We start from the raw sequence: 27,592 nt of genomic DNA, 5'->3' as shown, positions 1-27,592 counted from the left end.
ATCTGTCATCTGTCCTACCATTATCTATATGAAGCTCCATAACCCCAAAAGGGATGCCTAAAATGGTTTAAAATTTGTACTGAGCGTTATCATTAACAAAGGTTTTTTGGTTTTGTCCTGTGCTTTAGATCTACCTTTTTATATTGCCCCACCCCCAAACATAGGTTTCTGGTAGCAAAAACCTGTCTTGAGGAAATATCCACCTTCCACACCCAGTCAGTCATAGAAGCCTTCTTGCCACTATGCTAGAGTCCTCTATCTGCTGGATGACCTGAAAGCATCAAGGGAGGTGTCAAAGTAGAGCAGATGTAAGGGAAATTCTCTAAGGATGATCCCAACTCCTTGGCCCTTTTCCCCTTTTTTGGAATGTCAGAGAGCATGAACTCAGAATATAAAAAACCAAAGCTTATGCTTTGGCAAAAAAAATACCCCAAAAAACCACACCCAAAAAACCTGACCATTATCAACCCTATTCTATGGGTTGCTGAGAATTCTTCATAGTCTCTGCAGAGAGCTCATTCCACCCTTCTGTCAGTGAACACTTTTGGGGGGGTGGGGGGGGACTTTTAAGTCAGATGCTGTCTTCACTAGAACTAATGTTATATATGCCATCATGTGCCAGCAATGCCCCTCTGCCATGTACATTGGCCAAACCAGACAGTCCCTATGTAAAAGAATAAATGGACACAAATCGGACATCAGGAATGGTAACATACAAAAGCCAGTGGGAGAACACTTCAATCTTCCTGGACATTCTATAACAGATTTAAAGGTAGCTATACTTGAACAAAAAAACTTCAGAAACAGACTTCAAAGAAAAAACAGCAGAACTAAAATTCATTTGCAAATTTAACACCATTAATTTGGGCTTGAATATGGACTGGGAGTGGCTGGCTCATTACAAAAGCAGCTTTGCCTCTCCTAGAATTGACACCTCATCTATTATTGGGAGTAGACTACATCCACCCTGATCAAATTGGCCCTGTCAACACTGGTTCTCCACTTGAAGGGAAGGGAGTTACCTCACATGTGTCGTCATATAATACCTGAACCTGTCATTTTCACTCCATGCATCTGAAGTGGTGTTTTACCCACGTACGCTTATACCCAAATAAATCTGCTAGTCTTTAAGGTGCCACCAGACTCCTTGTTGTTTTTGTGGATACAAACTAACACAGCTACCCCCTGATACTTGTCTTTACTAGGTTTACCATCCCATCTTAAACAGGGTGGCCAGGGAGGGATTGCAAAGATCAGTTTTAGAGCCCATTGGAAAATATTTTCAGCAACTCCATACACGAAAAGAGTAGATTGGCTCAGGAAAAAAAGCAGCTGGGGAAAAAAAAAGGAGGAAAAGAAAAAAATTCATCAGGTTTTGGACAGCCTACAAAGGCCCTTACTCCTAGCATGCTGCGTCTTTGGAGGCAGAGAAAATTCTGGAGGGGCTTTTTACATTTCAAGGCCAGAAAGGACCATTGTGATCTAGTCTGGCCTCCTGTACAGCCCAGGCCATAGAACTTGCCCAAAATAATTCCTAGAGCAGGTCTTTTAGAAAAGCATCCAATCTTGATTTAATAATTGTCAGTAATGGACAATCCACCAAAACCCTTGGTAAACTGTTGAGTTCCAATGGTTAATTACTCTGTTAAAAATTTCCAGTCTGAAATTGTCTAGCTTCAACTTCCACCCATTGGATGGTGTTATACTTTCTCTTCTAGACTGAAGAGCTCATTATTAAATATTTCTTCCCCGTATAGCTACTTATAGCTAATCAAGTCACCTCTTAATCTTCTCTTTGAGAAGATAAATAGATTGAGCTCTGTCATAAACAGGAAAGGGTAACCACCTTTCTACATACAGTGCTATCAAATCCCTCCTGGCCAGAGGCAAAGTCCTTTTACCTGTAAAGGGTTAAGAAGCTAAGATAATCTCGCTGGCACCTGACCAAAATGACCAATGAGGAGACAAGATACTTTCAAAGCTGGAGGCGGGGGAAACAAAGGGTCTGTCTGTGTGTGAGATGCTTTTGCCAGGAACAGAAAAGGAACGGAGTCTTAGAACTTAGTAAGTAATCTAGCTAGATATGGGTTAGATTTTGGTTTTGTTTAAATGGCTGGTAAATAAGTTGTGCTGAATGGGATGTAGATTCCTGTTTGTGTGTCTTTTTGTAACTTAAGGTTTTGCCTCGAAGGAATCTCTAGGTTTTGAACCTAATTACCCTGTAAAGTATTCACCATCCTGATTACAGAGGCGATTCTTTTCACTTTTTCTTTAATTAAAATTCTTCTTTTAAGAACCCGATTGCTTTTTCGTTGTTCTTAAGATCCAAGGGTTTGGGTCTGTGTTCACCTATGCAAATTGATGAGGATTTTTATCAAGCCTTCCCCAGGAAAGGGGGTGTAGGGGTTGGGGGGGAAGACGTCTCCAAGTGGGCTCTTTCCTGTTCTTTGTTTAACACACTTGGTGGTGGCAGCATAAGGTCCAAGGACAAAAAGGTAGAAGTTTGTACCTTGGGGAAGTTTTAACCTAAGCTGGTAAGAATAAGCTTAGGGGGTCTTTCATGCAGGTCCCCACATCTGTACCCTAGAGTTCAGAGTGGGGAAGGAACCTTGACAAGCGCCTTGAGTCTATTACTATAAAGCAGTGGTTCTCAACCAGGGGTCCAAAGCCCACAGGGGAGCCGCAAGCAGGTTTCAGGGGGCCACCAAGCAGGACGAGCATTAGACTCACTGGGGCCCAGGACAGAAAGCCGAAGCCCTGCTGCATGGGGTTGAAGCCCAGGCTCTGAGCCCTGCCACTTGAAGCTGAAGCTGAAGCCTGAGCAATGTAGCTTTGTGGGGGCTCCTGTGGCATGAGGTCCCAAGCAATTGCCCTGTTGCTACCCCTTAACACTAGCCCTGGATTTTATATGCAGAAAACCCATTATTGTGACACAAGTGGGCTTCAGAAAGAAAAAGGTTGAGAACTTCTGCTATAAAGCATGTTCTCTAAACCCTCTCCAATTCATCAACATCCTTTCTCAAATTGTGGGCACCATAACTGTACACAGTATTCCAGCAGAGGTCACACCAGTGCCAAATACAGCAGTAAAATAACCTCTCTACTTCTATGCCTCATTCCCCTGTTTATGTATCCCCCCAGGATCACATTAGCTCTTTTGGCCACGGTGTCACACTGGGAGCTTATAGTCATCTGTTTATCCACCAAAAGCCCCCAAATCTTTGAGTCACTACTTCCCAGTGAGAGCAGTTACCTGGAGAGTCAGCCCAGCCAATCAAAACATCTGACTGCCTCCTATAGCATGGAGGCTAAAGGACTCATCAGTACAGAATATATGGATCCATCCCCCCACAAAGTGACAAAGAAAAGTTGTCACAGACTTTCAGCAACAGATTTGAGATGCAAAAAGAAAAGGAGGACTTGTGGCACCTTAGAGACTAACACATTTAATGGAGCATAAGCTTTCGTGAGCTACAGCTCACTTCATTGGATGCTCACGAAAGCTTATGCTCCATTAAATGTGTTAGTCTCTAAGGTGCCACAAGTCCTCCTTTTCTTTTTGCGAATACAGACTAACACGGCTGCTACTCTGAAACCTGAGATTTGAGATGAAAATTCTGGGATAAGGCTCCCACTGTAAAAACCAAGGAGGGTCAAGAGTTGCAACAGAAACTGAGAAAAATGGAATATTAATATGAATTTATGATTTAAACATTTATAAAATAAGGGATGGAAGGTCCTATATGAAGACATGTAAAGCTCAAAGTTCACCAGGTAGCTGAACAGTGTACTGATACCACAGACTATCAAGCAGACCCATACGGAATCACTGTTTCCTTGTGCTCCCTCATTTGTCTGTATCTATTGTCTCGTCTTATACTTAGACTGCGCATTTGGGGAAGGAGCCATCTTTATGTTCTTCGTACAGTGCCCACAATAGGATCCTGCCCCATGACTAGGGCTCCTAGGAACTATGGTAGTGGTAATGAAAATAGTGTTGCAAAGTTAGGATGTAATTAAAGTGTCAAAAAAGCCTATGAGCCCCAAATCTTTCATCCTCATAACTTCAACCTAGATCTGTAGGGTAAGATTTTCAAAGACAAGTGGCAGACAGACATTAACTTCGAACTGCCATTTATACCTTTGAAAGTCTCCATAGCATGAGAAGGTTTTATAGTAATTATATGATCAGAGCAAGATGGGGTTCTCATCCATGGCAGGGGCTCCTATGTACTATAATACAAATAAGTAAGAGGACATTTTATCTCAAACCTAAACTATCACTCCTCACATCCAAGAGATATTTAACTGATGTTAACAAGAGATGTTAGAATGTACACCATCTATAACATACAATAAAAACAGTCTACCATACCTGTGTAGCTGTGACCCTAGTACAAGGATTAAATATGAATAGACCTTGGAGAAGATCTAGCAAGTCATCACCAGCTGCACTGAAGATATGTTGAAGTGGCATTCCAGGGAAACTTTTAAATGTTACATAATCTGGAAGACTTGACATGCCCTATGAAAACAAAATGGGAATTAAATTTTAAAACAACAAATAAAGAAAAGCTTATACCCCCAACTGAAGGAACTGCCACAGTGCAGCTTATAGATCAGAAGTAATAGTCAACTTTTAAAGCATACTGTCAATCTGAAATTGAGTCAGTTTAATAAAAAGTATTACATTAGTTTCAGGTAACAAACTTATCAATGTTGTGGTTTTACAATCATACTCCCCTTTCTAAAGGATTTTTCCTATTATGCAGTGTAAAGAGCTCCACAAAGCGGGAAAGTTAATGACTATAGAAGGGAAACAACAAAAATGATTATTCCCTAAGAGGATCAAATGCACTAACAAAATTGAAAAAAAATTTCCTCTCTAGTCTCTCATTATTGTAATCTTAGGAGTGATTTGCAGTAACACACACAAGATTTTCAGACAAAAGCAATTTAAGTTGGCCTCTCTAACATGGAAGTCATTTGCATCAACAACATGGGAGACTATGTTCCGCATAAGTAATACTCTGCAACTGCTTCTGGAGTGGGAAACTGAATAATTTTGAAAAAAGAATTGAGCCAAACAGATTAACACCTGTTCAAGTTGCAATAATGCATATCTTACTGTTGTTTTCATCCAGTTTGCAAGTCACCTCTCTTCTTCCCCCAATATCATACAAAGTTACATTGATAAATTTAATAGCCAAATGATACTAAATATTTCTAGCAACATCATTTATACTGCAGTAAGTTTTAACCAAGCACACCACAGCATGTTAAAGTGGCAGTAAACATGATGAATGAATGAATTACATCTCTCTTGTATAGTTTACAGAAGTGAGGGAATGAAGGTTCTTAATTTTGAAGATTTGTGAATTAATTTCAGAATATATCCTCTCTTTTGGCCAAGTATCCTACCAACAAGGATTTCTTCAAGGATAAAATTTTCATTAAGCACCAAGAACATGATAAAATATTGCAAGAATCTTTAAACACTTCCTTTTGAATTATGGTATGACAGCATATAACTGTTTTGAATCAAAATGCATTTGCAAATGCCTACAAACTACCTGACTACATCAAACAAGATTAAATGAAAAAGCATTAAATTATCACTCTTCCGTGTGTCCCATGGCTATCATCATATGATGAAAGTATCATGAGAAGTTCTAGTTTCACTCTTAAATTGCCACATGCTATTATATTAGCAGGTGTCTAATCCAAATAGCAAATTGGAAACCCCAACTAACTGTCCTCTGCACTTTGTTTTGTAAATTCCGCTAACAATCTTTTTAAAGGTTTCAGAGTAACAGCCGTGTTAGTCTGTATTCGCAAAAAGAAAAGGAGTACTTGTGGCACCTTAGAGACTAACCAATTTATTCGAGCATGAGCTTTCGTGAGCTACAGCTCACTTCATCGGATGCATGCCGTGGAAACTGCAGCAGACTTTATATATACACAGAGAATATGAAAAAATACCTCCTCCCACCCCACTGTCCAGCTGGTAATAGCTTATCTAAAGTGATCATCAGGTGGGCCATTTCCAGCACAAATCCAGGTTTTCTCACCCTCCACCCCCCCACACAAATTCACTCTCCTGCTGGTGATAGCCCATCCAAAGTGACAACTCTTTACACAATGTGCATGATAATAAAGTTGGGCCATTTATTATTTATTTTATTTATAGGCCTATTTCCTCTTGTTTTTTCCTACCCCCCCGATGTTCTGGTTTAACTTGGATTTAAACTTGGAGAGTGGTCAGTTTGGATGAGCTATTACCAGCAGGAGAGTGAGTTTGTGTGTGTATGGGGGTGGGGGGGATGTGAGAGAACCTGGATTTGTGCTGGAAATGGCCCACCTTAATTATGCACATTGTAGGGAGAATGGTCACTTTGGATGAGCTATTACCAGCAGGATAGTGAGTTTGTGTGTGTGGTTTTTGGGAGGGGGGGAGGGGGTGAGAGAACCTGGATTTGTGCAGGAAATGGCCCAACTTTATTATCATGCACATTGTGTAAAGAGTTGTCACTTTGGATGGGCTATCACCAGCAGGAGAGTGAATTTGTGTGGGGGGGTGGAGGGTGAGAAAACCTGGATTTGTGCTGGAAATGGCCCACCTGATGATCACTTTAGATAAGCTATTACCAGCTGGACAGTGGGGTGGGAGGAGGTATTTTTTCATATTCTCTGTGTATATATGAAGTCTGCTGCAGTTTCCACGGCATGCATCCGATGAAGTGAGCTGTAGCTCACGAAAGCTCATGCTCGAATAAATTGGTTAATCTTTTTAAAGTAATTACCAAATATTTTGGTACATCTTTAAATGTAATTCAAGCAGTTGACAGTAATATAAAAAGAGAATGCTGAGATAGGTTTGTTAACTAAAGGACTTACAGGCCACTGGTCTTCTGTTGGAGTCCCCAGCGTTTCAAATATTTTTGTCAGCTGATCAAGATCAGAGTCTCCTGGCAAAAAAGGAACCTGTAAGAAGGCAAATGCAACAGCCATTTTAATTTAAAGGTTTAAATCAACTTCTGAACTTGGACTCCCAGGGAACAACTTTGATTTTTCCCTTTGTGAAAGTATTCTACTGTTACAGTAACATAGCTTTGGATACTAACTGACTGTAGACGGGCACTGATGGAATGCTTGGGGCTTCACCATAATGTCAAAATAGGTTTCAAATGTCGTTTACATTTATGCATGACATCATTAACCTCATCACTAGATTTTCTATTATGAAGCTAAACAACCATTACGTAAGTGAGATTGTACAAAGGTATGCCTCTTTTTAACCTACTAAAGATTTAAACATACCATGTTAAGCAACCTAAATCTGTATAGTTGCATGTTTTAATTTTTTCCTCAGTCACTTTGTGATCTTTCCAATGCCCACAACTAGGGAAGAAAGAGGAAGACTGATATTGGAGACTATCTAGGTTTCGTATTCAGAATTTCCAAATGAATCTTGTGATGACAATACTAGGAATTAAATGATCTCCACTCAAGCAAAACTAACGGGGTACTGATTCACTGGGTTAGAAATTGCCTAACCAGTGTTTGTCAAGTTTAAACTACGTTGGAAGCAGAGGAGGAAATTGTGTATTGTAAGTACATGGCAGACTGAATTAGGCCAAAGGCAGAAGATAGAGTTCTGCGACAGAAGTTGAAGAATAAGGTGACTATTAATATTATCTAATTCTTCACGCTTAACACATTAATAGATGACAGTGAGGGTAACTGAAATCAAAACGGAAAAGTCAGTGTACTAAGATATTCATTAAAAAAATCAAGGCAAAGAGACACCCAATGTTTTTGTGACATTTAGTTTATATTTTCCTCTCAGTGTTTTCTGTTTAAGAGACATTTTGGATAAAAGTTTCTTAAAATTGTCTAAAACTAGACAAAGTAACAGCAAGTATGCTGTAGTGCAGTATCCTACATTGCAGGATTGGATTAGATGGTCCAATAGGACACTACCCTTTCCATCAACATCATTTCTCTCAAGCTTATCCTACTTTAAAGAGAGTTTAGCTTTTTGAACAAAAGAGGAAAGAAGTTTATTCTCCTCCTCCACCTTTTTTCCTAAGGAACTGTATTGTAAGGGGCACACTTAAATGAGTTAGTCACTAGCAAAAAAAAAAAAAAAGCAAAGCGCAAGGAAGAGCTATGATCCATGCACAAAATCTGAGAACCACCATATTTAAAGTTAGATGTTGACATTAAACTTTGTTCTGCCGATCAATGGGTAGTAGGGGAAGGACAACACATGGAAAGTTAGTACATACTTTTAACATTCCTAGACTTTGAACTTCAGTGCATATGGATTGAGAGTCACTAGTGATATACAAGCAATGCATGACTTTGCTAATAAAAGTGATTGAGATGAGATATCAGATTTCTGATCATGATTAATTAAAATAGATAGTATGGGGTTATAAATGTCAAAGGTTAAAATACTAAAGTAGTACATAAGAACCTATGTACAAGAGCTACATTATATTATAGATTAACAGAAATATTTGTGTTTGAGGCTTACCCTAAGAAGCAGTTCTGCTAAGATACAGCCAACAGCCCACATATCTACACCTACACCATACATTCTAGCACCAAACAGTAGCTCAGGTGCTCGATACCACCTGAAAAGCAAGCAGGAACACTTTCAAGCAAGGATAATTTGTATAATACAGTAATGCAAATAAATAAAGTATTTAACTGAGCAGAAGTGTTAGAGAATGTTTATTGCTCACTCCCTAGATATTTATCATCAATTTAATTCCTGAAAAGATCTACATCTTGGAGAGACCTTTTTTCCCTTTAAGGATGTGGTTCAACATCCCAATGCTGTACACACCTCCCCAAAATGAAGTGAAATTGCAGTTCATATTTGCACTTAGCAAACAATTGGAGTGCAAACTCAAAAGACAGAGGATAACTGGCAGTCTGAATAAACGAAAAAACGATCAAGGTTATTTGTCAGGAAACAAAACAAGTAGGCATCAAAATTCCTGCCAATATCCAGACCTCAAAAGTGACAGAGACAGCCACTGATAATCTAAGTGCTGAGATTCTTGTGTAGAATGAATCCTGGCAGTTAATAGTAACGCAAAGTAGCTAGTATCCCTGCCTAAAACAATTCAGTTTACCTGACACATGAGGATAACATCTTAATTAGATTCCGCTTGCAGTGATGAATACACTAGTATTCAACAACAACTTCGTAGATGGCATAATAGCCAACATTTGGAACCATTATCTCATTTCTTCCATTAATCAAACATCTATAACAAATCTAGCTTCCATTTCTTCCATTAGAAAAAGACATTTAAAATAAATCCCAACTATTCATATTAGTGTAGACAAACGAAAAAAATATTCTGGCAGTTCAGTTGTGCCTTGCACCCCCACTCTGTTTTTAGACGTGTATATTAAATATTTAAAAAACCAACAGATCCATCTGTTGTCAATTAAGACCATTTAGTTACCTTAAGAGGCACATGAGTGAGTGGTTAGGAATACTACATTTAGGGCAAATAGTCTGATTAATATATAAAAAATAAAGAGCATAAGCCTCATTGTTTCAGAAGTTAACTACAACCAGACTTAAAGACTAGTGTACATATTCCTTGTGTTTCTGAAGAAAAGACTACACTAGAGTTACAGAAGATCTTGTATAGGCGTGTATTCCATAATCGTTTTTACACAGACAGTGGGTGAGGTAATATTTTTTTATTGGACCAAACTCTCCTGGAAAGACAAGCTTTCAAGCTTACACATGTGACCTGAAGAAGAGCTCAGTGTAAGCTCAAAATCTTGTCTCTCTCATCAAGAGAATTTGGTCCAATAAAAGATATTACTTCACCCACCTTGTCTCTCTAATATCCTGGGACCAACACAGATACAAAAATCCTTTTTACTGGCAGTTCTCAAAAGCAATTAGATAACCTTGCAAAGCACTGAGGTCAGCTTTTATAGCAGTTATTCAGGTTCCCATTGCCACATTCTTATAAAGTTAGCTCTTGGGCTTGTGCACAGAACTGATTTTACAAGATACCCATCTATCCAACAGCCAAGCAGAGTGCTTTATTTCTTACCTTGTTACTACCTGGTGTGTATAGACTCTATTTGGGCTTCCAAAAGATTTTGCCAAGCCAAAGTCAGCCAATTTTAGAACCCCATTTTCATCTAGTAACAAATTGTTTGGTTTGAGATCCTGTCAAGAAAGGGACAAAGACAATAAAATTTACTGTATCAATAAAAGCATGACTAATAAGGAGCTCCCCGGCACTCTTTTATTAAAGTTATTCTAAGAGACAAGCTTCTATCTTTATAGAAAGCCCCTTTTGCAAAAATAAACTTTGCATTACATCTATGAGTGTCTTTGGCTGTAGTGCTTCTGCTACTTGAGCTGCAGATTTTCCAAACACCTTTAAAAAGCTGATTTAAGTGTGGCCATATCTTTGCTGCCAAAGAGCAGCAGTTTAGTTTTGTGGCATTACACTGACAGTTACCACAAAAGTTTTAGAGATGCATTTGCTCCCTGAAGTGCAGTACACTAGTTTTATTAGAATTGATTTTTAAAATATATTAACTAGGAATTTAGCAGCCTTCTACTACACACTTGAAACCAGCCTTTTTTAAACTCCATTCAGTCATTTATTTCATCACAATAAGTTGGTACTTTCCAGTTCAGAACAGCCAAGATAAGAGTTGCAATCAAAAGATTTAAAGTACCATTATACAGTACTCTACTGCAATTTTGAAATGGAAGACTTTCATAAGTAAATAGGAATACTTTCCTAACTGTACAGTGGATTGTTATTGTAGGGTTTCTCAGCTATTGGGCTGCAGGCATTGGAATTGTGTCTCCATAATAAAAAACACTAAAGTTTTTCTTCTCCCCTCAGCGCCCGCCCATGCCCCCCGCCCTTTTATAAAACTATGCTACATGGACTTTACAGAGAGAGAGATTACTTTTGGATCAACTAAGCTCTACCAAAAAGTGTCACCATTTTGTTACAGGGTGTAAAGTTTCCTTTAGCAACTCTTTTACTGAAAGGGACTTTGTTCCTTTTAGAATATTCTTACTTACCCTGTGTAGAATCCAGTGCTGATGTAAATATTCCAGTCCTTGAAGTGTCATCAGCATATATGCTTTGATGTGAGATTGTGTCAGCACAAGACTACTATCCTTTATTATAACCTGGGAAAAAGCACGTTATGAAACTCTCTACCAAAAATCTAACTATGTTTAATTATATTACAATTCTTTTTGCTTAATGTTACTATTTTCCTTTAAGCAAAGTTGAATGTTACATGGTGCAATTGCTAATAAGACTCTATGCCACTGAGTTATGTAAAAAGTAGTTGAAATTCTTAAGTTTCTCTAGAAAAAGTTATAGCTAACTACACTGGAGAATGGAAATTGAAATGGAGACCATAGCTATTCCGGATACCATATTTGTGTTAAGTTTATATTGACTCCATGTTTTCTCTACCCGCATGACCACATAAGCTTGATCTGAAATCTCAACTTCTTCCAGCTAGTTATTTCAAGAGCTAAAGTGCCTCTCTTAAGCAAAAGGAATATGCTTAACTCTACCACCTCAACAAAATATACCGCATATGCTATTGCGGTAAGTCCCTCACATAAATCCTCATTTATACTTGTGTGTGCTCTGCCTGAACTATTTTACCTTCCTTCAATATAGCTCCAGGACTCTAGCCTTGGCAGAGTACAAGAGCTCTCTGCACATACATGTAGGTATGACCTATTGACTACCATTTTAACAAATCCACTTGTTTCAGAATCCAAGTAAAAATGGCCTCCACTTTTTTGTATAGCTTTCAAGAACTTGCTCCATCCTATTTTTTAAAACATTCTCTCTGCCTCTACACACTGCTCCCTCCACTTGTTTTCTACGAATAATGCTTTGCACTCCTACAGTAGCTTCCATTTCCCAACATGCTTAAAAATTCAAGTTGAAATTTGTAAAATATCTAAAATAGTTCTTAGACTGCACTAAGTTTTCTATATGAAAACTTGGTAAATGAAATTTAATGAGGATAAATGTGAAGTAATGCACATTGGAAAAAAATAACCCCAACTACACAATATGATGGGGGCTAATTTAGCTACAACTAACCAGGAGACAGATCTTAGTCATCATGGATAGTTCTCTGAAGACATCCACGCAGTGTGCAGCAGCAGTCAAAAAAGCAAACGGGATGTTAGGAATCATTAAAAAAGGGATAGAGAATAAGATGGAGGATATCTTATTGCCCTTATATAAATCCATGGTACACCCACATCTTGAACACTGCATACAGATGTGGTCCCCTCATCTCAAAAAAGATATACCGGCATTAGAAAAGGTTCAGAAAAGGGCAACTAAAATGATTAGGGGTTTGGAATGGGTCCCATATGAGGAGAGATTAAAGAGGATAGGACTTTTCATCTTGGAAAATAGGAGATTAGGGGGGATATGATTGAGGTCTATAAAATCATGAGTGGTGTGGAGAAAGTGAATAAGGAAAAAAGTTATTTACTTGTTCCAATAATATAAGAACTAGGGGCCACCAAATGAAATTAACGGGCAGCAGGTTTAATACGAATAAAAGGAAGTTCTTCTTCACTCAGCGCACAATCAACCTGTGGATCTCCTTGCCTGAGGAGGTTGTGAAGGCTAGGACTATAACAGGGTTTAAAAGAGAACTGGATAAAGTCATGGAGGTTAAGTCCATTAATAGCTATTAGCCAGGATGGGTAAGGAATGGTGTCCCTAGCCTCTGTTCGTCAGAGGGTGGAGATGGATGGCAGGAGAGAGATCACTTGATCATTACCTGTTAGGTTCACTCCCTCTGGGGCATCTGGCATTGGCCACTGTCGGTAGACAGGATACTGGGCTGGATGAACCTTTGGTCTGACCCAGTATGGCCATTCTTATGTTCTTATATGTCGTACAGTGCTAATCACTACAGATCCTGATCCCAGCTGGGTCTTCTGGATGTTACCAAAATACAAATGAATGCTTTGTTTTCCCTTGTCCTAGTTTGTCACTAGACAAATAGATTTAACTTTACTTATCTATAAAATTCAAAACTAAGTAAACATATTAGGAAAATACATAGATCAAAACTAATAGTTGATATTTTACAAGTCTCAGCTTGATTTCCTATGAGTATTTGGAGCACAACATCATCAAGGAAAAGGTAAACATTGCTATTAGCAAAAAACTTTCATTTTGTTTAGTAATATATTAACTTTGTTTTGATCTTGTATTCCTCTAGTTGAAGCAGATCTTCCTTTATGACAGGCATTACAGATATTAGTGAAACAGACAACTAGTCTTTTAATGTTTGTATATGCTCTTCTTGCTGCTCACTGCATTATATATAACATATTACTGCCATTAAATTAAGCTCTTTTCCCTATAAAGCATGGACAGTCACTGCACATGCACAACCATCATTGACTTAACATGCACTCTTGCCTACTACAGTATTTATTTTGATGCATTCTTCAAAACATGTGATATCAAATCCCCTGAGAAGATTTACTCATGTAGACTCCAATAGGGATCAAGCATCAGCAAAACAGAAAACTATCCATGGATAATATATGATCTATATTTCTTGGAATGCACCCAATTCACAGGTTAACAGAACAGATTCAAACAGGATTGCATGCCTATTACTACTAATTACAAAATTCAGTGTCTAGCACAACGAGGTCCTGGTCTATGACTGGGGTCTCAAAACGTTAATACTACACAAATATGAGATTAATAAACTATTTCTTGACAAAAGCCTACTGACAGTCTAGAGCAGTATTAAAAAGTAAAGCATTGCATCCTAATTAAGAATGCATGAATGTTAATATACTATAAAACAGGATTTTAAAAAGATATGACCTGAACTGACAAAGTTGTATTTGTCTAATTCATGTTACAGATTCTGATGTCTTACAAATACAAATCACTAATCTTTCTTGATATAAGTATTTTCAGAATGCATTTACTTGGAGATACTATCTGCATATCAATATGAAAAAGGAATACATTATCATGGTTTCCAGTATTTCAATGGTTTTGTACACAATATTGAAAATTAAAACATTCCAAGTATTGAATCAAAAGAAGGCAACAGCTAAAGCAGTCTTACCTCTAGATCTGTTTCCATAAAATCAAAGACCAGACTAATATTGGATTTGTGTCCAAATGCATCAAGAAGCTGGAAAACCAAAATACACCACAAAATGAAAAATATATTTGACTGCAGAGTACTTTTAATATTTTAATGCTGTGACACTTCAGTATGTGTTGTGAGGGTTTTCAGGATGGGGGAGCAGGGTTGCACATACAGGGAAGAGAACATACTGTAGCGATTAGAGGGCAGTATGGGGAAATCTGACATTCAGGCTCTCTCTTTCTTGCTATGTGTCCACAAGAAAATTACAAACGCTGTCTTAGTTTCCCCATCTGTAAAGTAGAAATGACCAATCCAACCCACTTCACAAGGAAGTTAAGGGGCTTAAATTTGTCTTTGTAAAAAACAGATCCTGAATGGAAGGTGTACTAGTTGTACAGAATTAAAATTTATTAAAGATGTTAAAAAAATATATATAATACACAGGTTAAGAAAAGAGTGTTTGAATGTCTGGGTATAGTGCTAGGATTATCCACAAATGTAAAGTTTGTTTAAAAAGTGATAGGCTACATATAGTACATAATCAGCAAAACCCCAAATTTAGGTGAATAAATTTAACAATACAGGTTCAATGTTAGCATCCAAGTATTTGGGTACATCACTCACGAAAAGCTGTACAGAGAGTTGGTTGTGGAAAGTAAGATATATCAATGAATTACTACATTTTACCAAGAATATTTTAACAACAGAGTTAGACATTCCTATAAAATAGGATTACCTTCACAGCCTGAACTACAGTGGGAGTTATATCAAAAATTAACAGAGCAGACAAGAGCATGATGGAGTCTCTTCCTTGTTCTTGCTCTTTCAAAAATGCTTTACTTATTCTTGAGTGTAGAGGGGAGGCATAAGGGGAGGGTCACATGCCTCCTTCCCCCCCCTCCCCATTTGCTGCTTGGCTTGTACTGAGCATGCCCCCCTCTGCCCCCGCCCCCCACTATTATCAGCCACCCGTGGTCCCTGCTTGCATGGATTCAGTTTTGTATGGTTTTGGCAAACTGTTCTTGGCCATAATTCAGCATTTAGGACTTCAGTTCATAAGTGGACAATTAAGAACGTCTAAGTTTGCAAGTTATCTGTCAAAGACTCAAACAGTTTTGCCCATCCTAGTAAAGATGCTGAAATGAGTTAGAGAACATACAAGCTAAAGCCTTTTTTAAATGTTTGCAGTCAAGTTAACTGCTTTTTAATTCATGTGTTTCAGCACCTCCTGGTTTCAGCTACAAGTATGGAAACGCTGTAACAATGGGCTTGAGATCCAGCAAGAACAGTACACTTCCATGGAAAATATTTAAATAAAGCACCTGAACTTTTGTACGTCTATCTGAACCAACCGTTTAGAGAATCACCCATCACTAGTACTTACCTTTACAAACATTTATCTGAAGCTGAAAGTCAAAAAACTAAAAAAAATGCATGCTCTGAACTACAAGTATTACTGCTGCCCACTGGATTTTAAATAGCATCAGTGAAACTGAACAGACCTTGTCAGTTTCACCAGGCTGTTGCTTAGGAAAGTGGAGTAGCAACAGAGGCAAGACAACATGCAAAAAGTCAAGGAAATGCCACACTGCATTGATTCACAATCAATTTTATTTTTAAATTTGAATTTTTCAGGATTTGCAACTCTACCCCCACCTAAACAGCAAAAGTTTCCAACTAACCCTTAGCAAAAATGCATGTGGATTTTGAGACCTGCCTTTTTATTAAAGTTAATATTTTATTGGTTAACATGGTTTGCCAACTTGCAAGATGACCAGTATAAGAATTAAGATAAAGATCTCCATGATCACAGCAGTAAGTCTTTGTGGATATACTATTTTATATCTACAGCATTCAGGGACTGACATACTGCAGATGCCACAAGTAGTACTCATTTTATACTTACACCAATGATATTTGGATGGCTTAGCTCCTGTAACAATTTTATCTCCCTCAGGGCTGTTCTGTTGATTCCTACGTTGAAAGAAATATCACATCAAAGGCAGGAGCAGCAAATAAAAACTTCAATTTAGCTACCAATAAGAATTTCTAATTCAGTTTCTTTTAAATGTTGGTCATTTATGATTGTTTGAGAAATTATGATCTAGACTACAGAACAAGAAAAAAAATGCATTAAGTTTGTAGAATTGCAACTAAGTACATCACTGTAATTCAAAGTTGGGTATGCATCATTGTCATAGCAGACAACAGTAAATACTTCACATCTACAAGTAGGTGGAAATTCTCACACCTTAGGATGTGATTGTTTCTATAGCAGTGTATGCCCCCTTTTGGCAAAATAGAGAAGTTTTGGCATAGACCTAGAAGAGTATACCAAATCTTGACCTATCAAACAATTTTAAGGCTTTTTAAAAAATGGTTACTTACCCAGCAGTAACTGTGGTAGAACCACAGTGGGATCATGTGCATCATCCATGAGAGAGAAGATTCTTTTGAATAGCAATGTCCATCATGGCAGCATATGCACTCTGTGCCTCATGTAACCTGTCCGATCCACACCGATAAGATATCAAAGAACCAGAGAGTTATTGTAGTGTATGTAATCATTCTTCCTTCAAGTACATGTTAGTGTCGATCCCACTGTATGTGACAGTCAAGTAGTATCCTCTTCAGGATGGTGGGAATAAGTTGCAGCTATATCAGTAAAACAGGGATTGAAATACTGCTCTCCCAAGCTTGGCAGCTGACCTGGTAGCTAAGTCCAAGACAGCGTTTGAAAATGTTAGTGGGTTACTCCACATTAGAAGTCTAAGGCAGCAGTATTGGAACATTCCTAAAGCAAGTGGAGGATATTGCTTGTGTTCTGGTGGAGCAAGTCATGATGTTTGATGAGAGAGATACACCAGCCAGCAAGTAACACAGCAAGATATATTGTGTTATCCATTTCAATATTCTTTGCGAAGAGACAGGTTGACCTTTAAAGTGCCCACCTATGGCTAGAAAGATGAAGTGCATGGTTTGGTGCTGTCAATATAATGAAGCCAAGTCATGGACATGCACACACTCCCAGTGCTGAGTGTGGCTTTGAAAAAAAACAAAGGAAGTCTGATTGACTGGCTTCGATAAAATTCTGAGACACTCTTAGGAATCAACTTCGAGTGAAGCTGCAACATCACTTTGTGCTTATGTAATGTGGTATGGGGAGGTTTGGACATAAGTGACTGAAGCTTACTCAATCTCCTGACTGAGGCAATAGTCACTAGGAAGACCATCTTCAGAGGTAGGTGGTGTAAGCTGCATTCTGTGAGAGGTTGGAACAAGGTCTCCATGAGACTCAGACAGACTAAACTGAGGTCTCAGGCAGGATTCTGTTCTCTCAACAGTGGGTAAGTGTGCAACAACCCTTTGAAAAATTTAGATATTGCGGGGTGAGAAAAGGCCAGCACCACTGAATAGGTGGATGTACGGTGGACCCCAAGAGATTAACAAAAGGCCAGCCTATTTTAAATGCAACAAGTCAGAGAATGTTCAGTACTGAGGCCTGGACCAATGCTCACATTGAGAAGCTCTTCCAATTAGATGAATATATTGTGGTAGATGTTTTCCTGGTATGTATCAGGATTTCCTGGACCCGTAGGAAGCATTCTATATCTGTGGTACTTAGTTAGCCAATAGCCATAGAACAGATGCAGGGGCTTCAGGTCTGGATGGAGTATCTTGTCATGGTCTTGTAAGAGGAGGTCTAGGCAGTCTGGGAGCTGGATCAGAGGCAGGATGGACATTTGTAGCAGCCAAGACTGCCTTGGTCAGCAGGGAGCTATGAGAATAATCGTGGCTTTGTCCCTTTTGATTTTGGAAGTCATCCTGAGGGTCAGGGGAATTGGTGGAAAGGCAAAAGATAGGCCTTGGGACCACTGCAGAAAGAAGGCACCTGCTAGCAACCCCAATCTCATGCCCACTCTGGACAAAAGTTCTAGCACGTGGCACGGTGGTAATTGTCTGCCTGCTTCGGAAGTCTGCCAGGTTGATGCCGACACCTGGGAGATGGAGACATTGACGTTCTCCAGTATTGGTGGCACCATGTCCAGAGCTTGATAGCTTCCAGGCAGAGACGAAATGAGCATCTCTCTCTTCCTTTGTTTATGTAGCATATTGCAGAGCTGTCGTCCTACAAGATATCCACTGTGGGATTACAGGCTAACCTGATGGCTTGATGTGGAACCCCATGTCTTCGGAGGACAAAAATCTCTTGAATTTGTAGATTGTTCAGGTGGGCTTCCCAACCAGTACTTGATGGTACCACTCCATGAATGTTCCTGGGTTCCTTCCACCAATTCAGTTCTGCAACAGGAGGTGGCACCACAACCTTCTGATCATCTGGTGTGGGAGGACAGGCCCCAGTAAGACCAATATGGCCAAGATGGAACACTACATGGGTACCAGCTGTGTTCGCTGACCCAGTGTCACTCCCACGCCATTTGGCACAGCACTCGGTGCTCTGAATGAGGGCTTCCTTGTGCCCTCTTTAGGATCATTCTCCATTGGCAGGGGCAAAGGATCTCTGCTCAATGCTGACAAGAATATACAGGCAATGGCAAGGTGTGTATATCCCCTTCAAAGGGGGCTGGCAAGGCACCGGTCCTAGTCCAGTCCACTTCTTCAGTACTAGGAAGATTTGCGGACGATATATGGGTGCATCTACAGAAAGCATTAGGTCCTTGCTCAGCCCCATCACAAGTAACAGTAGTTATATCAATAAAACAAAAACCAGCAGGATCCTATTAAAGGGGAAAAGGCAAAATGCCACATTTATTGTGAATACAGAAAGAGTCATAGTAAGCAGTTAGTTATAGCTATAACATTCCATTCAATTTCATATTTATTCACACATTCATTCATACATACACACACACACGGGTTCTGAAGGTTATCATCATAGTTACCAGCCTTAGAGTTGCTCATGCCAAGCCACTGGCCAGGTGGCCTGGACATGAGGAGGGAGCAGGGCCTTGTCAGATGTTCATCTGATGCTCCTGGAAGTTGGTTTGCAGAATCAGACCCCAAAGTTCTCACTTTCTAAAGTTTGTTTTTATAGGAATTTCTTCCTATGCCAGTCTATGGGAATTGCTTCATCATGCTGTTGCTAAATCAATCAGCAGATGGCACATTTCTGATGGCTCCGTGCTGCCAGATGTTATCTTGTTCTTTGGTTCTCCCATTCTTGAGGCTGTTGGGTGGATTCCAGTCTGCGCTCTGGGGGTCCTCTGGTTATTTCCACTTGACGCCTTCTTCAGCCGATGGACACTGGATTCTTAGGCTGGCACCTCTTTGATCATTCAGTTATTATCCACACCAAGCATCCATCCACATACATCCTCTGTCTCTATTTTAATCACAATTGTTAACAAAGTGAGATGAATAAAACAAAAGGGCGGGGAGTCTCTGGGTGCTGTTTCTGTTGTTACAGAGTATTGCTTTGAGTCTCTCTGTGTGAGTAGTAGTTGTTACAAAGAATTGCTTTGAGAACACTCTGTCATAGAAGGTACTAACAGAATTAGCAGCTTGCAAGTTTCACACAGAGGGAGAGAAACACTAATTAAAAGGTCTCTTGGCTTTTGGTACTAATACCCTAGAATTTAAACTATGGGGAATCAAACTCATTTGTGATTTTAATACAGAAACTTCTTTAATATGATCCAACATAAAAACGGGATCAGTGTCAGGTCTCTTGCTCTGCCCAGCTGCTTAGGGACTGTGTTCTTGGAGGACTGACGTTCCATGTGCTCTAACTGGGACCTCTCTTTGGTCTCAGGGCTATGCTTATGCTCAGTACAACTATGCAAGTTGGAATCCCGTTTATGAGCAGGCATAGGCGTTATTGTATTGTCTGAGGCGTCAAGGTAACTGCACAAGAACCAAAGTCACTGGTGCCAGCATTGTAAGTGCTGAGGTCTCCTGCACTGGGGACTTCAATGTTAAGGTGGTCAGATCATCAGTACTAACACTGCTCTTTTTGCGTTCTTTCCACCCCCGACCATAAAATGTGAGTAGTGCTCAATGGAGTGCTGGCGAATGTTGCTTTATCTAGCCCCACTCTGGCTGTAACCATCATCTCTTGGTCTGAAGTAACCAGCGTGGACTGCTCAGGGAGATGCAGCTTGAGCCAAGTGCCCCTGCACTGGATCATGGCACAGAAAGACTTGCACACAGAGCACCTGCCTGGGATGTGGCTCTCCCTTAGACAGAAGGGGCATCATCTGTGCCTGTCGCAGGCTGCCAGAGCTGAAATCCTAAGGTTTTGGATCCATCATGAAAGTGTAACTGGCACAAAGTACCTCACCCCAGAGAAAAGTGGGGTCAGTTGATTTCATCTCTCTTTTTGGGAACATCATTTGCATGAAAGTGTGAAGATAAATTTCTTCCCCAAAACAGTTTAAAAAACCTGTTTAGGGTCTCTGAAGAGAATAGTGGGTTGGACACACTGAGTTCCATCTTGCTGCCACATACAATCAGAGTGATCTTAGGGAGGGTTGTGCCTGCCCTACTTTTTATGCGCTTGCATGAGAGCACAAGGAGGCATAGTGTGCATGACAAGCCCTGCTAGACACCACTATTCAAAAAAATCTGATCTTGCATGCATGAGGCACGTATGCACCTACAATGAGATCCACACGGACACATACTTGAAGCCTAATTCTTCCTACAATCATCTTCTTTCTGCTAACTAGGATTAAGATACATGAATGATACTAAACCAGGAGATACCAGTGTGAAAAGAAATACAAAAGGACTAGCTTCTTACCAATCTAGTGTGCCATGCACATCAACAGCACTATGAAAAAACAACAGAAATGTGGGCAGGAAATCAAACGAGAAAGAAGTTAAAGGCACAGTAAACTCAATGTTGTAAACTAATTTATCTATGTGACTAGCCAAAGGTTATTAAAAACTGAAAAGTTTTAAAATTCAATATATTTACATCTACTTCTCATCTTAGATAATGGAAATCAATTGTTTTGACACTAGGATTTTATATCATGTTCAACACTGCAAAGTATAAAGGAGTTTTATATTTGTTTCTCTTTCCATCCCCCAGTATGTGTTGGGGTATGGTTTTTGTGGAAAAGCTACATCAAAGAAGTAGGAATAATTCAGTCAATATAGCTATCAACTTTTCCAGCTAGGACAGATGACATAACTAATTCACTGCTCTACAGCAACAGTAGGAAGTTCACAGTAACACACTAAAGGCAAAAAGACAAAACATGATATGGTGTACAAGTATTTTAAGTACTTACCATCTTTAGCTTCTGATCTATGTCCAAGTTTAATCTAAAGAAACAGTAAGTGCTGTATTATCTGTAATTAGAATCACAGTCCTCAACACCTGAAGACCTCAATAAGTTTCTCAAAGATAAAGTGAGTTTTAGTGTTAACAAAAGATCTTAAATAGCTAAGTAGTTTATTTTTAAAAGTGAATTTGCAGCTTTGGCATTTACAAAAGGAACAGGTGTTTAGGTTTCCCAAAGCCAAACATAATGCAATCTTACCAAAGAGTTTTGTAACTGGAACCCCAGTCTGGGCCTGCAAAGCCATATTACACCAGTAATGGGCTTCTCCCAAGAAAGTGAATCATTCGAAGTACGAATTTTATTAAGACTGGCATCCACATGGTTGTTGCAAGCCACCTCAAATTTACAGGCTATTCTGATTTTACCAGATTTATCCCATGCCAAACATTTTTCGGTCCTGAAGTTATTTTTTAACCCACAAAACCTTGCGTGATCTTACAGCAATTCTTCAGTGCAAACAAGTTTGTTCTCGATGGCAATTTTAAACAGCAACAGCCTTATGGGAGCAGTAGTAGTATAATATGAATACTTAATCTGACTGCATTATTGAAATGGCTCAACTTGGCTTATCAGGCAAAGCTGAGGGATACTTGCTTCTTCGTTATGGTAATTCCATCCTAGTAAGAGTCCCTCAAAGCATATCTAAAACATTTATATTCAATATTACAATTTATTGTAACCTCATGAGGTTGTGTTGTTTCAAATCAGAAAAGAGCAATCACACTAAACATTTTACTCCAAAGGCTAAATTACAGAAATGACAGTCAAAAGCAAGATTTCCCCAGCACCAATAGCCAGACCATCTAAAAAGGTTTATCTGAGGGGGACAAACATTAGACAGTCATCTTTTGAAGAGGATACTCAAGTCTGTGGAAGACCCAAAGTTTAACATTATGTTTGGAATTACTTTAAAAAAAATAAAACCCAAACATGCAATAAAAAACTAACAGCCCTCCAAAATATTGTCTGCAATATTTAAAATTCCAGCTTCTGAGCTGGGAGACCAATCACAAACCTAGAAATGTAATGGTGTTGAAGCCACCATTTTACATTATGAAAGAACATTTGAGGTGGCTGATTCAGACTGGTCAACCAATTGGCCAACCAACACACTGTTGGTGCCATAGGAATAAATAATCACAGCTTCTCTTTAAATGGATAAAGCTCTTGAAACTGTTCAACAGCAACTAGATACCTGATTGCGGAGTACGTACATAACAGCACACAAAACACTCACCTTTTTAATAGCAACAATTTGATTGGTGTTCTTATCCCTTGCTTTATAAACAGTGGCAAACTAAGACAAGAAAAAACAGTAGTCCTTGTTTACAATAATATTAACCATATAACAGGTAAGGAATAATTTAGTGTTCTTAAGAGACAAAGAAATTGCCATATTCGATCAAACCTAAAGTCCAGTACCCCATCTTCAGCAGTGGCCAACATAAAAAACCCTACCCCTCGTGACTGTGCTCTAACTGCTATTAGAGATTGGCTTAAGCACAGAAGCATGAAGTTTTATGAAGACTCTTTAGCAGTAGCTATAACAATTGTGCACATTCTTATCTAATTCAGGGGTGTCCAACATATGGCTAGCAGGTCAGATCTAGCCTTTATGATGTGTTTGTGTGATCCAAACAACACTCATATTGTGCAGAAACAAAGCTTTCACACTTAAAAACTTTCTACCTCTCATAGGGAGCAAAGAAAGCCTTCCAAACATGACCATAACCAGTATTGTGGTCTCTGCCTGAGTTTGCAGACAGCCCAAAACAGTAACTGAGAAAGATGAACTCCCCCTCTCTCTCCCTCACCATTGGTGTGTCAACTCTAAATACCAGTGAGACTTCAGCGTCAACATTAACTATTTCACTGCTGATCACTTTAGCAGCTAGAATGGGAAAGGGAGTGGGAGTGAAGACTGGCCCAAAGGCAGACGAGAGAAAAGAAGCAGAGGAAGGGGGATGGAGAAGAAAAAAATACAGGGCAGGAATAGCAGCCTCCTACAGGGAGCAGATCCTCATTGAGTGATAATGAATGTGTCAATTAAGGCACTGAATAAATAGTAAATGTTTAGTTACTACGTAAAGGCTGTGATTCCCCCAATGACCACCTGAGTGAATTCCACAGTTATCACTATTGGCAAAATAAGAGGTTATATCAGCTTCTTTTTTACATGAGTTGTGGTCTTTGACTACTAGCTAGATGCTTTCAAGCGTCTTGGTTAGGCAATATTTGATGAGCCCTTTGCTAGTTTTACCTAGAGAGGTGTCTTGTGTGGAGATTTCTTGCTAGTTCTAATCCAAGCAGAAGACTGAAGTTTTCTGAGAAATAACAAAGGGGAATACATTATTCTAGGTGAGAGCAAACCACTGATTAATACAGAAAATATTACAATGGCATTTTATAACTTTCCATCTCATTCCTTATGCATCCTAATATTGTTTAGGTTTTTGGCCACCAGTGCACACTGAGTAGATATGTTCACTGTTCTGCTCTCAGTGATGTCCCATTCCCCCCCCCAGAGTTCTGGATCCAGTTCAAGGTGCTGATCCTTATCTCTAGAGTGCTCTGCGAGTTAAACCTTTTCCATCTCAAAACTACCTTGCCCTCAGTTACCACCACCTAGGGCATAGTGCTAATAGTCTCTCATGTGAAGCTTGAAGGTTTGGGGGGAAAAGGATATTTTGGGTGGAGGGCCTTCAGCTCTAGAAAATCCAATGAGTTATCAAAATAGATCTTGCCATACTTGGGGCAAACATGGCATAGCTCTTTCCTCTGCAGAAGCCCTTCTCCCAGTAATGGAGTAAAAGCAGGAACCAGCGTTCTGGCAGATACCAGCTACAATAAATGGAGAGACTGGAATTGCCCACCCACAGACAGAAGCCTATATGACTCTCCATTGTGTGTGTTGTATAAAGATACCACGGATATCAGTGGATCGACTCAAGGTTCTGTTTAATAGATTTGTTAGCGATCTGAACCAAAAAAAAAAAAAAAAAAAAAAAAAGAGTAAAGTGACAAGGTTTATGAACATGACCAGCTTATTTAGGTTAATCAAGACTAGAGAAGACTTGGGCTCTAATAAACCTAATTAACTGACCTAACAAAGTTAGGTGAATAGGTATCATAAGGATGAATGGAATTCACTGCTGAGGAAAGTAAGGCTAGTCACATTGGAAGGAGTAACTATGCATTCACAAAGCTGAGTTCTAAATTAATTGTAACTGCTCAAGAAAAGCCACAGGTGTCAGCCAGATCAATGCACAGAAGTGGTCAAAAAACAAAATGGTAGGGTCTTAAAGTATGGGATAGAATATCCTGAAAATATTTTTAATATAATATTATACAAGCCAACAGAATGCCTTTACTTGGAACACTGGTTCTGTTCAGGTCACTCGATATTAAGAGATCTATGAGAAAGGGTTCAGAAATTGGCAATGAAAGCGATTAGATTCATGGAGAGACTCCCACTTAACAGACTGAAAAAAAAGGGAGAGAAGACCAATAAGAGCAGATATGATGGAGGTTTAACAAAAGACTGGAGGAGAGAGAGAACGGAAGTCGGGGCTCCAATATGTGCTCATGATATAAAAAGGGGACATTCAATATAACTGAGACAACATATTTAAATCCGTTTTAAAAAGGGTTCTTTTTATCCGTGTGTAATTAATATGTAGAACTCGCTGTCACAAGAGATCTCAGGCCAAAATTAACAGGATTTAAAATAGAATTAATATATTTACATGGATAATGGAAACATCAAAAGATATTTATCCTGATATAAAAGGGATAAGAACTCTCAAAGTTCAGTGCAAAAGCCAACTACATAATGAAAGACAGAAGCTTCCCCTATGGGCTGGTTATTCTGTATTTGTCCTTTACAGCAGTGCTTCTTAAGCTATCTGATGTGGGGACCGGCCATTTTTTTCCCCCTAATGTGTGCGCAGACCAGCAGCCGATGGCTTGCGGACCGGCACCGGGTCCACGGACCACCACTTTGAGTAGCACTGCTTTACAGAGTTTCTTATACCTTCCTTTGAAGCACCTGGTATTGGCCTCTGCCAGACTAGATACTAGATTAAATGGACAAGGTATGCTTATATTCCTAGATGAATGTACCAGAAATCAGAAAAAAGCCTCCAGACCAGAGGAAAAGGATAAAACTCTCAAGTATGATACTCATACCCTGTCCCAAACTACCCAAAAGAGATGCCTCCCCATCCTTATGGCACAAACACTGAACCCATATTCCAATTACAAACAGAAGTGATGATAGCCCCTAATTGTGACTTTACTGGCATGACAAGTGTTGCCAAGGAATGAGAAAAACATCCCTCAGAGGTATCTCTCATATGATCCATCTAGGATAGGATTACACACTGTGGGAGATCTAACCCCCTGTGTCTATTTGCCATTACTGCCCCTTCCTGATCTTGTGGCAGGTACACAGTGCAAGGCCATCTCTTATCAGCATCCTTCTCAATTCCATTGCTAACCAGAGTACAGACCTTAAATGGCCACCATCCTCACTCTGCACAGCACTCCTCTATTGCATAGGCTAGCCCAGGGCTCCACCCCTCCACCACAGCATAAATTGAAGATGCAATAGATACCAGTTTCTTGTGGCAAAACTGGTAAGAATTTAAACCAAACCAACATAACCAAAGTCCACTCACCCAAAATAGAACACTTCCTAGACCTATAAAGAAAGAGTCCATGAATATAATCAGACCAACTCTCTTCAATCCATACATCAATGACCTATCAACTCTAGTGGAACAATTCCCAAATTCAGAACTCCCAGTAATGGACTCATAAGATGACTGCTGGGAACCTAGTTCTACTGTCATCTACTCAAGATGATTTGCAAAGAATCTTACTCCTTCTTAGAAACCTACTATAATACAGGTCAACCTTGACAGGGCAGGGAAAGAATCCATTTTTTAAAAGAAAAGTCCGTAAACAGCCAGAACAGTGGACATTTTTCTCTGAGAGACTTGATGACTGAACAGACAAAATTATAGATACCTAAACCTTATAATAAATACATTAAAGTTTCAGATGGGCTATCAGAATTAAAGAAATAACCTTCCAGACTTCCACTGTGATAGAAACACTTAACCCCACTCTCCCCTCCCCCCCAATAAAATAACCGCTAAAAACTATTCAACAACACAATCCAACCCATTCTACGTATGGGAGTGAAATTGTGGGGCCCAACTTAACAAATGACATTAACTGGGATAAGCCCCACAACAGAAACCCTACATCTGCAGTTCTGCAAACATACTCCATGTGCACAGGAAAAGAGCAGAACAGGGATGCTTTCCTCTTATTAATAAATATACAGAAAATATTCAAATTCTAATGCCACCACAACCAAAGCAGCAAATACTACCTCTACCTCAACACACTAAAAGAGCTAAATCTAAATGAAAGCACAATTTACTGCTATATATAATCATTTCTTAAGCTCAACGCAAATGTATAAATAATATGTAGCAGGGGGCCTTATGCCACTCGCCTTGTTACTCCCAGGATATGAGAGAGACCCCACGGGCCGGGCCGGGCCGGGCGCCTCCGCCCCCAGCCGAGACCCCACGGGCCGGGCCGGGCCGGGCCGGGCCGGGCGCCTCCGCCCCCAGCCGAGACCCCACGGGCCGGGCCGGGCCGGGCCGGGCGCCTCCGCCCCGACTCACAGCGCAGACCTCACCTGCCCCTCGCCCAGGAAGTCGAGCTTCTCGTAGCGCTTAGCTCGGGCCCGCGCATCCATCACCGGCCGGGCCAGGGGGATTTAAAACCGTCACTACCTGAGACGCCCGCTGCTTCCGGCCCTGCACACGGAACCCGGCCCCTTCCCCGAGCTCCCTGCGCATGCGCTTTACCAGGGGCTGCGGCGTCCTGCGCACGACGCCAGCGTCCCGCTCTAGCAACAGTCACTAAGCGACGCACGCTCATCGCCCCTGCCGCAGGGCTCCAGCCCCTTCCGAGTCTGCCCCGTCAGGCGCCTGCCGCGGGAGGCGCCGCGTGGAGCCCGGCTCAGGGTTCCTAGGGCGGAGCTGGGGCTGCTGCAGGGGAGCGCA

At 40.0% G+C, this 27,592-nt stretch overlaps 1 protein-coding gene across 1 annotated transcript in view; it reads right to left on the bottom strand.

Moving 5' to 3' along the window:
- Positions 1-27,385, bottom strand: part of CDK7 (cyclin dependent kinase 7) — a gene marked incomplete at its 5' end in the record, with an annotated part of 33,298 nt that extends 5,913 nt beyond the window's left edge. Inside the window, 11 exon segments of the mRNA XM_084629525.1 lie at positions 4,376-4,525; positions 6,898-6,984; positions 8,543-8,642; positions 10,098-10,216; positions 11,096-11,206; positions 14,167-14,235; positions 16,100-16,167; positions 21,453-21,486; positions 22,744-22,803; positions 27,223-27,289; positions 27,291-27,385. Of these exon segments, the coding sequence (XP_084485651.1) occupies positions 4,376-4,525; positions 6,898-6,984; positions 8,543-8,642; positions 10,098-10,216; positions 11,096-11,206; positions 14,167-14,235; positions 16,100-16,167; positions 21,453-21,486; positions 22,744-22,803; positions 27,223-27,289; positions 27,291-27,385 (960 nt within the window).
- Between the last annotated feature and the right edge of the window lie 207 nt (positions 27,386-27,592).

Source organism: Lepidochelys olivacea (assembly GCF_965140295.1).
Source record: "Lepidochelys olivacea isolate rLepOli2 genome assembly, chromosome: 5".
NCBI lineage: Eukaryota > Metazoa > Chordata > Testudines > Cheloniidae > Lepidochelys > Lepidochelys olivacea.
The sequence above is the reverse complement of the archived record's forward strand: the minus strand, read 5'-3'. Positions and strand labels throughout refer to the sequence as shown.